The sequence below is a fragment of the Dermacentor variabilis genome, chromosome 3, assembly GCF_050947875.1.
Source record: "Dermacentor variabilis isolate Ectoservices chromosome 3, ASM5094787v1, whole genome shotgun sequence".
NCBI classification, from domain to species: domain Eukaryota; kingdom Metazoa; phylum Arthropoda; class Arachnida; order Ixodida; family Ixodidae; genus Dermacentor; species Dermacentor variabilis.
Window position 1 is genome coordinate 56,803,272 of NC_134570.1, and position 13,572 is coordinate 56,816,843.

The 13,572-nt window shown below is 46.4% G+C and overlaps 1 protein-coding gene across 1 annotated transcript in view; it reads right to left on the reverse strand.

Annotated features, from left to right (window-relative positions):
• LOC142575691 (uncharacterized) overlaps positions 1-13,572 on the reverse strand; it is a 328,430-nt gene that overhangs the window by 119,428 nt on the left and 195,430 nt on the right. Inside the window, exon 3 of the mRNA XM_075685245.1 lies at positions 3,300-3,483. Within this exon, the coding sequence (XP_075541360.1) occupies positions 3,300-3,483 (184 nt within the window). The remainder of the gene's footprint in view (positions 1-3,299; positions 3,484-13,572) is intronic.

Sequence of the window (13,572 nt, forward strand, 5' to 3'; positions counted from 1 at the left end):
GGGCGAAACGCGTTACCCGAAATTAAGTAACCGCATTGAGAACGATAACGAGATGCTTGCGAAACCGCGCCTAAAGAGCTCATTCCTGAACTCCTCCCATGCCTTAACAGACGCAGAAACTTCCCCTATCAGTTCGCAGTTCCACGCTTCGCGCTTACCTACGTAACGAGCCAGATCTAACGTAGAAATACCGATAAAGATTTAAAGAGAAAGAAAGATACGGCTGCAAGAGAAAGCGAAAAGAAAAGACAATTACGCGAGTGATCACCGGACTTGTTTTCATCGGTAGCGCGTATCGTCTGCGATGACCGACGCTCGCGCGTCCACCCTATCGACGGCTCGTAATCGTTCCGACGAAGCGAAAGCTGGAACGGACCCGCGAACACAGACGCCGCTGCGTCTTGCGGTTGTTGCGAGCTCTCTTACCTTACGTCAGGAGCGCGCTCGGTCTGAGTACGCAGGTAAGGTGTACGCTGGCAGTTTTAATTTACGAGCGCAACCAACGGCGTGTGGATAAGAAGAGCGTGGCAGAAGAGAAACCGCTTGCACCACTCCTCCGTTATCCCCGCTTATCTGGAGCTCACTGCGTACGCGTTGCGGTGGCAGCCAAGGGAAAAGGGGTTGCCGAAACGAACGGTTAACGTTAAATTGGTCGCAGTTTGCATACTAATGAGCTGCTATAGGATAGCCGTACGTCGTAGCGCGTCGGCGCGACTTTGAGAAATAAGAGCGCCAACGCACGGTTCGTTGTAACTACGGGCGTGGCACGGGTTGTCGGGAGAGTCAATTTTGTTTCGTTCAAGAGTTGAAGATCGGGAGGGCTGGTACGAAATACTGTCAAGTGGAAAGCGCATTGAATCATACGCGCGCACGCACGCACGCACGCACGCACGCACGCACGCACGCACGCGCACACACACACACACACACACACACACACACACACACACACACACACACACACACACACACACACACACACACACACACACACACACACACACACACGCACGCACACACACACGCACGCACGCACGCACGCACGCACGCACGCACCCGCACGCACACACACACACACACACACACACACACACACACACACACACACACACACACACACACACACACACACACACACACACACATACATACACGCTCAGCGCTTGTGTGTGTGTTCCTATTCTTTTATGTTCCATTATTCAACGCGCTTTCCACTAGCAGGCTTTCTTTCAAATTGTCGGTAAAGCAGAAATATATTTGAGGCAGTTCAAGAAAGCAAACAAAATACATGACAATTAAGCTGCTGAGTATTATATTCATTTGGCGCTTGTTTTAAAGGGTAGACAATATAAAGGAAGTAACTGACAGTATGGTCAAGTTGTTGGGCAGTATACATATAGAATCTACGAGCCCAAACATATAGACTTCACAATACGTGTTTCCGGGCCTAGCGACAGCGCCACAGAATAATTTAGCCAACATGGCCCCAAGAACGGCTAACTAAGGCGCTTAGACAAAGCGCAGAGGACGCACGATGACTCGGCGGCCATGGAAAAGTGTACAAGTTCAAGCTCCTCTCAGGAAGATTCTCAGCGAATGACCTATAGGCTCCAATCTTAAGTTCAGGCTTAAATCTCTCTTTCGTTACAGAAGCGTGGCAGTTTGGGCGAGTCGGTATGTCATGACTTTTTTAGGCTTGTAGCGCTGCTCAGAAAGAGCAAAAAGGAAGGTGCAAGGGGTAATGTAAGGGAAGGGAACTCTGTTCTTTGTTAATGAAAACTCTGTTCTCCGTTCCCTTTCATTACCCCTTCCACCTTCCTTTTTGCTCTTTCTGAGCTGTGCTACAAGCCTAAAAAAAGGTCTTTCGTTACAGACCTCGACATCATTAGATAAGCGCGTTGACAACTTCAGTCGGTGGATGACGCTGCCACGCATTCTTTCATAGAGTTCCTGTACATCATGCTTCCTAATGTTTTCCTGACCGTACTACACTGCAGGCCAGTCTTGGGCTTCAGCGCTAATGGGAGCGTTAACTTGTCAACGGTGGAGAAAACAAAACGACAATTACAGTATTGTTGCCGAAAAGAAAGCAGGGAAGAGAAGGGAATCGGATCGTCAAAGGCAGATGTAACATTAAGAGATAAATCAAATATAGATACACTGTTAGATTACAATACGGTAGCAAGCAAGAAGCTCACACAGGCTAGACGAGTATTTGTTGTCAATACGATCCAAAAGAGATAGATGCCGCTAGCGATCATAATCATTGTCATTATCATCATGAGTAAGGTGGTGTTTTCGAATGGAGGAGCATTCTAGAATCTGGAGGTAGTTTGCCTAAGTAACTCCGCGTAGAACTGTAAAAGCTACTACATATATATATATATATATATATATATATATATATATATATATATATATATATATATATATATATATATATATATATATATATATATATATATATATATATATGCTCCTCTATTTGCGCCTCGCCTAATCAGGAGGACAAATACATAGAAAGGCATCCATTCACGCTGTTTGTCGTCCTGCACTTTGTTGTCTGCACAAGCATCTGCGTTTGCTGGCCTCGTGACGTTGATTCTGCTGCATAGAGCTACTGAGACAAACTTCACTCTAATCATTTGGCTGAGGATTACTTCTGTTTGGGCAAATTGGTTCGACGTACTACTTCGAGTTTAAACAGTGTGATAAGACGACGACAAAGAGTGGCCACGTGATTCCTTCTGTACAGAAACATGTTCGGTCTTCCATACAGCGGTAAATGTGTATCTTGTCAAAATTGATGGGATGACATTTATAAAAGCGTGGTTTCCGAATAAAATTTCAGTTGGTAGTACAGCGGGCAGTACTGTGTGTGAGTGTTCTTCGTCGTCGTCTTTTCGCTCTGTTTAAACTTGAGGGAGAGAGAGAGAGAGAAATAGAAGAGAGGAAAGGCAGGGAGGGTAACCAGACACACGTCCGGTTTGTTACCCTGCACTGGGGGAAGGAGTACAGAGATAGATAGATAGATAGATAGATAGATAGATAGATAGATAGATAGATAGATAGATAGATAGATAGATAGATAGATAGATAGATAGATAGATAGATAGATAGATAGCAGCTTCGAGCACATTTCAAGGTTCGCACCAAGCGTAATAATTTCTACGAGCTCTGATCACGCTTCCACTGGTGATCGCCAACTTGCTGCTTCTCGGCGATCACTTGACCGCGAAGAAGCCTGAAATACCTCGCACCGGCAATGATAACTGTGATGACGTCACGCGCATACGCACCATCCACCGAACGCAGTCCAGGGCTCCCATCTGCGCGGCGGCGTGTAGCGGGGCCATTCCGTCACGTGCTCTCAGATGCAGGTTTCCTCCGGCCACGGTGACCAGATGCTGTAGTACTGCCACGTGACCTTCCTGCGCCGCCAGGTACACGGGCGTCACCTGGTTCTCCATCGGGGTGTTGGCCCTGCAGTTCAAGAGGCGGGAGCAATAGGACATCTTGATTATTGATGATGAAAAAAAAAAAACGTTGGTACAAGAAAGAACACAGAAGACAAAGAGCGCACGGAAAGGATACACGCGATGCAAAGGATTTACGGGCTCAGTCCACGTGTTATGCGAGTTCTTGCGGCCCCAGTAGGGAGTTTCGCGTCAACTTCAACGAGCGAGAGTGAAAAAAAAAAAAGAAAGCCGTGTGACCCACACTAAAAGTTCGCCATTGAGATACGAGGGCACTGACCAAGTGCAACGTGCACTTTCGGCGTTGTGTACCACCGCGCGGTTAGCGGCGGTAATATCACTTGAACTACGGGAACACATATGGACAAATCATTTCGTCCAGTGTACTCCCCTGGCACCGAAACGGGTACGCAACCTGAGCCGTGCAGCTACTGTTGCTTTACTTAAGCCGGTAAGGAGTTCCGTCTGCGAGCAACTAAAAGCGCTTCTAGATTTCTTGAAAGCTGCAGGTCTTAGTAAGACTTTGTGAATGTTTTATACTGTGTCCCTCATTGCCCAGTGGACACCTTCGCACGTGGGTATTGCTGGAAATGAAGAGGCTGATCGCCTCGCATCAACCTGTGCTCGCAACGGGACTGACTGCCCAGAAATTTCGTGTATGATTGACAAAACGCCCGTTTGTTAATCCGCCGGTACCTCCTAAAGCAGCGCACAGACAACCGCGTTGCGAACGGCTCGATCCCTCCCCGTGTTCGTGGCTTGCCTCGTAGTGCCAGAGCACTGTTAGTGAAATTAAGAGTTGGCTCTGTGTTGCTGCGGGACCGCTTGTATCGTCAAAGACGTGTGGACATGCCGTTGTGTACGTCCTGTGGCTCCTGTGAGGCACTTGAACGCCTTTTATTGGAGCGTCCCGCATTCGTCACGCAACGTGCACAGCTAATTAAGGAATATGGACTGATTGGACTCGAGTGTACGACCCTTGGCGATTGCCTGTTTCCGAGAGGGAGTGCTACTCAACGCGACCAGCCTTGCTAACTTTCATGCAGAAAACTATTATGGCCTCTCGTTTACAGACATTTTTTTTCCGTGTTCCTACTTTATTTTGTCCGTGTCTGTGTCATTTGTTTATTTCCTACTTTCTTTCCTCTTTCTCTGTTTCCCATTTTCTTCTCTTCTCCTTTTTTCGTTCCCTCCTCTTGACAGAGTTTTTATTCCCCTGCTCCCTCCTCCCGGCAACTGCCCCTCTCGGTGGCAGTTGTCCTCTTGCTCATTCCCTGTTTCCTATGTGTGTTGGTATATTTCCATGTAATAATAATAATAATAATAATAATAATAATAATAATAATAATAATAATAATAATAATAATAATAATAATAATAATAATAATAATAATAATAATAATAATAATAATAATAATAATAGTAATAATAATAATAATAATAATGCTTGTCCGCTGCGTTTATGTTCAATTTGTGTGTTTGTAAATCGCGGTATATGTAATATTTCCCCTGCAACACCTTAACCAGCATGTCGAGCTGTAAGCCGGACAAACTTCTTCAGCTATGCAATCAATCAATCAATCAATCAATCAATCAATCAATCAATCAATCAATCAATCAATCAATAAAATAATTCTTTATTAATCTTACCATTTGTTTTTCTCTCTTTGAGCTCTGAATATCCAGGCTTCATTTGTATTGTTACTATATTTATTAGTATTTTTATTGTATTTGTTTGCTTTTTTCTTATTTGCAATGTCACTTCAATGACCGCATCTAGAAAAGTAGCAAGCCCAGCACGTATACTCGGGAACAGCTTTCTGTTTCGATGAAAGCTGCTACAGGTCGCCCTCCTCTCCCCCCATTCCCCTCCGTACGGATTATGCACACATGTGTTCCTGCGTCAAGTGAAACTCCTGCTTGGGCTAGTTGGTTCATGCTCGAATTAGTAACGGCAAGGCGCAGAAGACCAGGACTCCAGAAGAACACAAACGACAGGACCGGCGTCAAGTAGTCTGGTAGACTTTGACGGCGCTTTCAGTTTCTTGGAACCGATACTGAATCAGCGCAACTTCCGCGTGCGGCCTTTTTGCACATGTCCAAACGCAGAAGAGGAACAGACAAAAAAATATGCCAAATTTAACTACTCAGTGTAATATTTTTTTGTAATGGTTTTCCTGCAGCAAACAAGTTGTTCGTGCTTTGTATTTTCCAGATTAAACGAACGCAAATTAGAAATGTGAGTCTCTCGTCGTGAGCGCCGCTGCTTGTGCGCGCCTTGCCTCTTCTCCTTCACTGCCGGGGAGAGTTGTCAACCTGGGTCGGCCTCTCCGGCTGTCGGTAGTGTCGCTTGCAAAAAATGCGGGCCGCATTCGCAGCTCGCAGATACCTTCCTTCTCAAATGCGACCGTTGCTTATGCAAGTGCCCTTCGACTACCTGGGCGGCCGCATCTCAAACGTGAGCAGGAGGGCCGGGGAATGGAATCTCAGATGACATTAATAAACGCCCGGGCGCTTAGATTCCACTGTGGGATTTAAATGACATCCACGAGGGCCCGCATTAAAAATCGTAACCCAGTACCGGAATGGCTTCAAGAAGTGCCCGCGCGCTTCTCTGGAAAGTGGGCTCCCCCGCAGACGTTCCCCGTGTATGCGAGTATACGTATAACGTCACCGCTTGTACGTTCGACACAACCTGGACAGAGAGAGAGAGGGAGAGAAAGACAATCTGGAATCTGCGGAGTCGTGTCTTCGATGCGCGCGTTCTCTACGCTTGATTATTGGGGTATAAGTCCTGCGGAAATCTGCAAAGGGGGAGGAAGTTCTTACGAGAGAGAGAGAGAAAGAAAGAGCTTGTAATCGAGCGAAGCGCAGCGGAGAGTTCTATACAAACGGAGCCACTTGAGCTTCCTTGCAGAAATGCCAATGCTGTGGCATGCGCTGTGTTGATTTCAACTTTCTGTCAATTTTGCGTTAGCGCGTTCTAACATTTGTTTAAATTTTTTTTTTAATATTCGTGTCTTGTTTGTATGTTTACTGGAGCCAGCCTAACTTTGATATGCATAGTTTGACTAAGTGAGAAGAAGCAACCAGCACCACGCATCGTGCTAATTCCGAGAGGGTTCACCCATAATGCTTCTCCACAATGCTGTCACATACCAACATATCCGGAGGAGCCAGTACAAATCGTAGTTAGGCACACAAACACAAATGGACACTACAGGAAAATATGAAGCCGAGCTAGACCGATATAGGTTGCTCGTATAAAAGCCTGTCACCGTTTTCTGTGTGGCAACGTACGACCCTACCACATAGAAAATTGCCACCGAAATTCCATCTGCTACTCCACAAGTTGAGTCGTCCGCGCCAAAGCGTGATGAATTGACGTAATCCCCACGTTACCTCCACCTTTGCCGCTCTCTGAGCATCAGCCAGTGCAGACGTCCCATATGAGAGGCATGACGCAGTCGAAAGATAGGTGGCACCACTCTTTTCGTAATTTTTCTCGCTTACAAAAGCTACGTTCTCGTTACGACTGGCAAATTCATTATTACAGAAGCCTACTCTTTCGATCAGTGGCTGAGGAGTTCTATAGAGATTTATGCAGTAGCAGTGGCACCCACGAAGATAATGGAAGAGAGAATAGTCTAGAGGAATTGGAAATCCCACAAGTAACGCCGGAAGAAGTAAAGAAAGCCTTGGCAGCTATGCAAAGAGGGAAGGCAGCTGGGAAGGATCAGGTAACAGCAGATTTGTTGAAGAATGTTGGGCAGATTGTTCTAGAAAAACTGGCCGCCCTGCATGCGCAATGCCTCATGACCTCGAGCGTACCGGAATCTTGGAAGAACGCTAACATAATCCTAATCCATAAGAAATGGGACGCTAAAAACTTAAAAAAGTTATAGATCGATGAGTTTACTGTCCGTTGCCTACAAAGGATTTACTAAGGTAACTGCAAATAGAATCAGGAACACCTTAGACTTCTGTCAACTAAAGGACCAGGTAGCATTCTGTAAAGGTTACTCAACAATACTTCATATTCACACTATCAATCAGGTGATAGAAAAATGTGCGGAATATAATCAGCTTTTATATATAGCTTTCATTGATTACGAGAAAGCGTTTGATTCAGTCGAAACCTCAGCAGTCATGGAGGCATTGCGGAATCAGGGTGTAGACGAGCCGTATCTAAAAATACTGAACGATATCTATAGCGGCTCCACAACCACCGTAGTCCTCCATAAAGAAAGCGACAAAATCCCCATAAAGAAAGGCGTCAGGCAGGGAGATACGATCTCTCCAATGCTATTCACAGCGTGTTTACAGGAGGTATTCAGAGACCTGGATTGGGAAGAATTGGGGATAAGAGCTAATGGAGAACACCTTAGTAACTTGCGATTCGCTGATGATATTGCCTCGCTTAGTAACTCAGGGGACCAATTGCAATGCATGCTCACTGACCTAACATAATATTATCAACAGGTGCCTTTCCTAAGAGAATGCAAATTACCCGCGTTGTTCCCGTCTTCAAGCACGGTGATAAAACAGCATTAAATAATTATCGGCCTCTATCAATAATTCCAGTATTTTCTAAGGTCATTGAGAAAATAATGCATGTGCGATTCACTCTTATTCTTTAACCGTCACCATTTGATTGCAGACTTTCAGCATGGTTTTAGAAAGCACCGCTCTACGGAAACAGCCCTCCTGAGCCAAAAAGAAATAATTTTAGATGCATTCAGCCGGAAGCATATGGCACTAGGTATATACATAGATTTCTCTAAGGCTTTTGATTTAATTAATCATTCCATCCTTCTTAACAAATTAGAAATGTATGGTGTACGTGGAACCACCCACTCGCGTATGACATCCTATCTGACCCACAGATCACAGTTCGTAGATGCCAGTAAAACAATATCTTCAAGGAAGCCAGTTATCACTGGTGTGCCGCAAGGAAGCATTTTGGGCCCACTTTTATTTTTGATTTATATAAACGACATTGTACGCTGTACAGATAACGCTACATTCGTTTCGTATGGCGATGACACAACCGTTTTTATTTCAGGCAACGTGGAAACAGATATAGAAATAAAGGCTAATAAGACGCTGTCTGACTTAGAACGGTGGTCCGCGATAAACTGCTTAAAAATCAACCCTAAGAAAACAAAAGTAATCTTGTACGCGCCTAGAGGAAAGTTGTTGACAACTAATATGAATTTGTGTCTGGGCAGTGAGCAGTTAGAGATAGTGGATTCCGTTAATATCCTTGGGGTGCGTTTTACAAAGCACCTTACCTGGAATGAGCATATTGATAATCTCCAATCGAAAATGTAATCTGCCATTGGTGTTATTGCTCGTCTGCGTCGCTTACTCCCGACCAAGGTAAAAATAATGCTATGCAATGCTCTGGTGGTATCTGTCATGCAGTACTGCGTCATGGTGTGGGGCACAACTGGTGTGACAAACTTGCACAAACTACATTTGCTACAAAAAAGAGTTGTGCGCTACATAGCTGATGTCCATTATACGCACTCCACAGAACCACTTTTTTCTAAATATGAAATTCTTCCTGTGTTTTGTTTTTACAATTATAGCTTGATGTTGTGCTACAAAGGTTTCGTAAAATTTGGCATTGATGATACTATTCATCTGGCAAAACTTCGAGAGAATACAAATATTCGACAGACCCGACATAAAGAAATGTGGTTCGAACCCACCCTAAGAACCTCCTATGATGAGCAATCTTTATCTTATACATTACCTTCGCTTTTAAACCTATTAGACCGACAAAATTTTGATCCCTCCAGAAACCGAAACTCTCGCATTAAACGTTTTGTCAACTTATTTATTTGCAAGACTAGACCATGCCTTCTTATTCTCCTAATTTTGTTCCCCACTGTTATTTATGAGTGTTGATTATTTCTTGCCGTCTTGTTTCACTCTGTATTACCCGTTACTTTGTGATGCTTTTGTCATTTCTTGTGCATGACTGGCTGTCATCTTGCTGTTATGCCAACTTACAAGGGGTCGGGACCTCGTCAAGCTGTCCAAGCTTTTAGTCCTGTACTCCTCCTTCTTTAAGGAAATAAAATTATTGATTGATTGATGTAATGAGGATGGAAGATAACCGATGGTCATTAAGGGTTACGGACTGGATTCCAAGGAAAGGGAAGCGTAGCAGGGGGCGGCAGAAAGTTAGGTGGGCGGATGAGATTAAAAAGTTTGCAGGGACAACATGGCCACAATTAGTACATTAGCGGGGTAGTTGGAGAAGTATGGGAGAGGCCTTTGCCCTGCAGTGGGCGTAACCAGGCTGATGATGATGGATGATGATGACTCTTTCGATCTATAGCTCGATCTAATCATTTCCTTCGGTGTGCTTTCAAAAGCATAAAGAACAACCCGACCGTTGATAGCAGACACGTCAACATCGCCCAGAAGTAGTCTGTGAAGATCACCGTCACATATAAAATCGCGAAGCGCATTCAAAGTGCATCTCTGCTTATTAGATCAAAGACCCGAGCTGGCTGAGCAGCAGCTGTGAAAGGGGGCCCTTTTGCGCTCTTTCCCCCCCCTTCTTTATTTAACGCAACAGCGTTAAAGGCTCCCTGTCGCAGAAATACCGGCGTCCGGCGTAGCACGCCGTTTCGGCAAAAAATATTTCGAACCACCCATGCCCAGGCCCTCAGTGCGGCGCAAGGAAGTTACTGGACTAATTAAATTCCTTAAACTAGAATCTCAAATACGTAGCAAAAGCGTAAAGTACGACTTACACACAACCTACAGACATGATAGCGTCGGACTGCAATTTGAATATACTAGAAAACATAATTCGGTTCAGCGAACATTCAAAGAAAACCATTTTATAGCGTTTCTACCACACATATACCGGCCGCCGCGTCCGCCCTTATCGCGCGCCGGCGCGCTAATATCTTGGAGGCCACGTAGTGGCGCGCCCCGTTCCTTTCGACACCTCCAGGTGGCGCTCGCCTCCACCGCATCGCGGCCCACGCAAGAGACTGCGTTTCTACCAGAAAGCCCGCTTTCATGCATAGCGTTCGCCGCCAGCGTTTCCCGGTAAATATTACGGTCACATATGCTCCAGTTGCCGTGAAGCGTACACTCTAAAAAATGTTTACACCATTTGGGGTGTATATCTGCCACTCAACAATAATCATCTGCCTAGCTTGTGCTTCCTTTCTTGAAAACACCGCGCTCGCTACTTTCCTGTCAGTAATGCTATGTCATCCTGATAACGCGCATGCCGTTCGCTACTGGGAAGTACCGGGCTCGCAGCGTTAAGATACGAAATGCGGACAAGACAGATGACGTTTCTTGTTGTGTGGCAAGATACGACGCGAAGGGTGTAAACTTTTCTTAGAGTGTATGAAGCAGACAGGAATTATCGCGTTCTACTCCTAAAGCCGAAGCTTAAGTGTCCTCCAAAATTTTTCCCGTGTCTATATGCTTAGGAATGGTTCACTGCCTGCTCCTGCTGACTAGAGTGGTGTCCTCATCACCATATATTAAACACGGACACGCCGGTTCTCTTTACGAATGAGAACAAAACGAGCTCTGCGCGATTGTGCCCGAAAATTTACCAACACTGACGGACGGAGTGGACGCCCGTGTCCCCATCTCAACTACCATGTTTCCCCATTATGACATTATCCGTTATCAGCCAAAGTTATCTGGGATCTGGAACGCGTCACGTTATCTGGTATCATGGCCTCTGAGATTGGATGACGCGAGCGAGCACCGCCCATCTCGGAGGCAATGCTGGGACTGCCCTGACTTGCGGGATGCGCGTGGCCGGCATGGAGGCTCGGCCTGCTCTTTGGAAGGGTGGATCTGACACTTTAGAATATAAAACAGCCGTGGCCCATGAGAGGATCCAGAGCTTGCGATCCCTCGCCCCGGAGACCGGCGTTTACCGCGAGTTATGAACGCTTCGTTCTTCCCTTCTGTGAAAACGCCAAAGCGCCATCCTCGACCAAGAGTATTCGCTAATACTAAGCACGACGCGCTCCCGCAAGGCGAATGCTGGCAGGCTGCATGGCTACACGGGCGCCTGCAGCAGCGCCACCTTCGCGCACAAACGATCACACGCACGCACACGCATGTGATAAACACGTGCCGATGTGTTTCCTATGCTGCGCCGGGCATTTATTAGCGCCGTCCAACGCAGGAACGTGAAGAGAGCGGGAGCCCGCGAGACAAAGAAATTGCAGCTCCAAACCGAAAGGCGTTTCTTTCAATGTAAAAGGGAGATGCACGCGTGAAAACCGCGCTACGCCCACTCCACTCCCATACGCATCGTCCCAGAGAAACCTCCGAGTTGCTTTTCCACGCGCTCCGGTCAAAGTGGAGCGAATTCCGCGGAGGAGTGCACGGACGGGGAAAAACAAAATAAGGAGAAAAGAAGAAGGAAACCCTCGGCTTCGGCGGCCAGCTCCGGCAGCTTGCTCTATTTGTCTTCCGAGGAAGGATGAAGAAGCGCATAGTGGATAACAACCTTGCCCCCGCATCGAGGAACGGGCGCACTGAGTGCGGGGCCATTGTGCTCGACGTCCGCCCTTGCTTCCAAGCCGAGAGCGCGCGGCACACATTAACCGAACTCTTCTAACAACGGCAACAAGGGCCGTCATAGGGGCCGCCGAACCCGCGCTGCTGCTGCTGCTGCCTTGGGCGCCAGCAAGTGCATCGCACGGAGTGGACGATGACGGGGACGAGAGAGCGGGAGGGAATGGTCCTGCAAGACTCGGAATTAGAAGCAATGCGTACGGTTTGCCGAGGAGCGATCGTCGTTCTCGACATTGCGGGACGTATACAAGCGGTGTAGTAGCTGCTGTTGACTTTCGATCGGTACAGCGCGCTGCGCAAACGTGAGCTCATACGTATAGCCGCCATTGTGAGATCGGTGGGATAGGTTCGCCTACCGTGCATGAGGATGAGCAGGCACCGCTCTCATTCGCACGTGGCTCCGATCCCATGCCCGGTTGTGTACACGAAGCGCGTTCTTGCGCAACGCGTTCTTTCTGTACAGCGGTGCGATACGTAATAGGAGCTCTCTTTTATTTCGCTGCTGTCGCCCTATCAAATATTAGAGTCGATTATGCTCAGCGTAGAAAGCGTGTAACGTTTAGGTAATGTAAGCGCGCGGCTGCAAATAGGTTATCTTTGCGTATCGTGGTAAACTATTCAGCTATAACAGGATAATTATATGTTGGTTATACATTATAGTTCACGCACAACTTGACGTGTGCGCAGATGGAGCCTAGTGAAAATGGATCGCCGATCAACCACAACCCCCCCCCCCCTCCTTATGAAATGAATAGAGTGCTTCTATAGGCGGGCTTACTGTAGTGTTATCCTTTAACTCAAGTACTGTCCGCGCACGTCTCTATACCTTCTCTCGCCCTTCTCTCTCTTCCCCTTTTCCCTTCCCCCAGCGTAGGGTAGCCAACCAGACTTTTGACTGATTAACATCCCTGCCTTCCTTATATTCCTCTCTCTCTCTCTCTCTCTCTGGGGGACTGACCACGAATACAATAGCTAAAGAAAAGGAAAGCTTGCTGATTATTCTTATTATTACTCTTGTATTAAGTTAGCATCGAACGTACGTCCGTAGAGTTTTCATCAATTGAAAACTAGTACGCCATGGTAGCAATCAAAAACTTTTCCGACAAAGCACCAACCGTGTAGATCTTATTTCTGTTTTTTTTTTCTCTTTTCTAACACTTATAACGCACGCAGCGTCTCACGCTGCTCAAGCTGTTGCGACGTCAACAAATGCGAGCTCACCTGTAACGCTATCGCCATTGCTCAAGAAGCACTGGCTTTCTCGACTAACTCATTTCGCAGAATGAAAAAAAAAACAAAACAAAAAAAAACAAACAAAACATAAGAAGCACCAAACCAGATAGCAGACTCCACCCGCCTTTCTCCAGGTCCCGTCGTTCGGAATCAGTTGTACAAGAAAGCGCCGACAGAAAGACGAAAGACTACTACAATACCGGTTCTGGGCCACTCGAGTCAAATCTATCCTGCACACCGCGTACGAAAGCGAAGTTTCTTTCCTTATCTAGGGTCACAT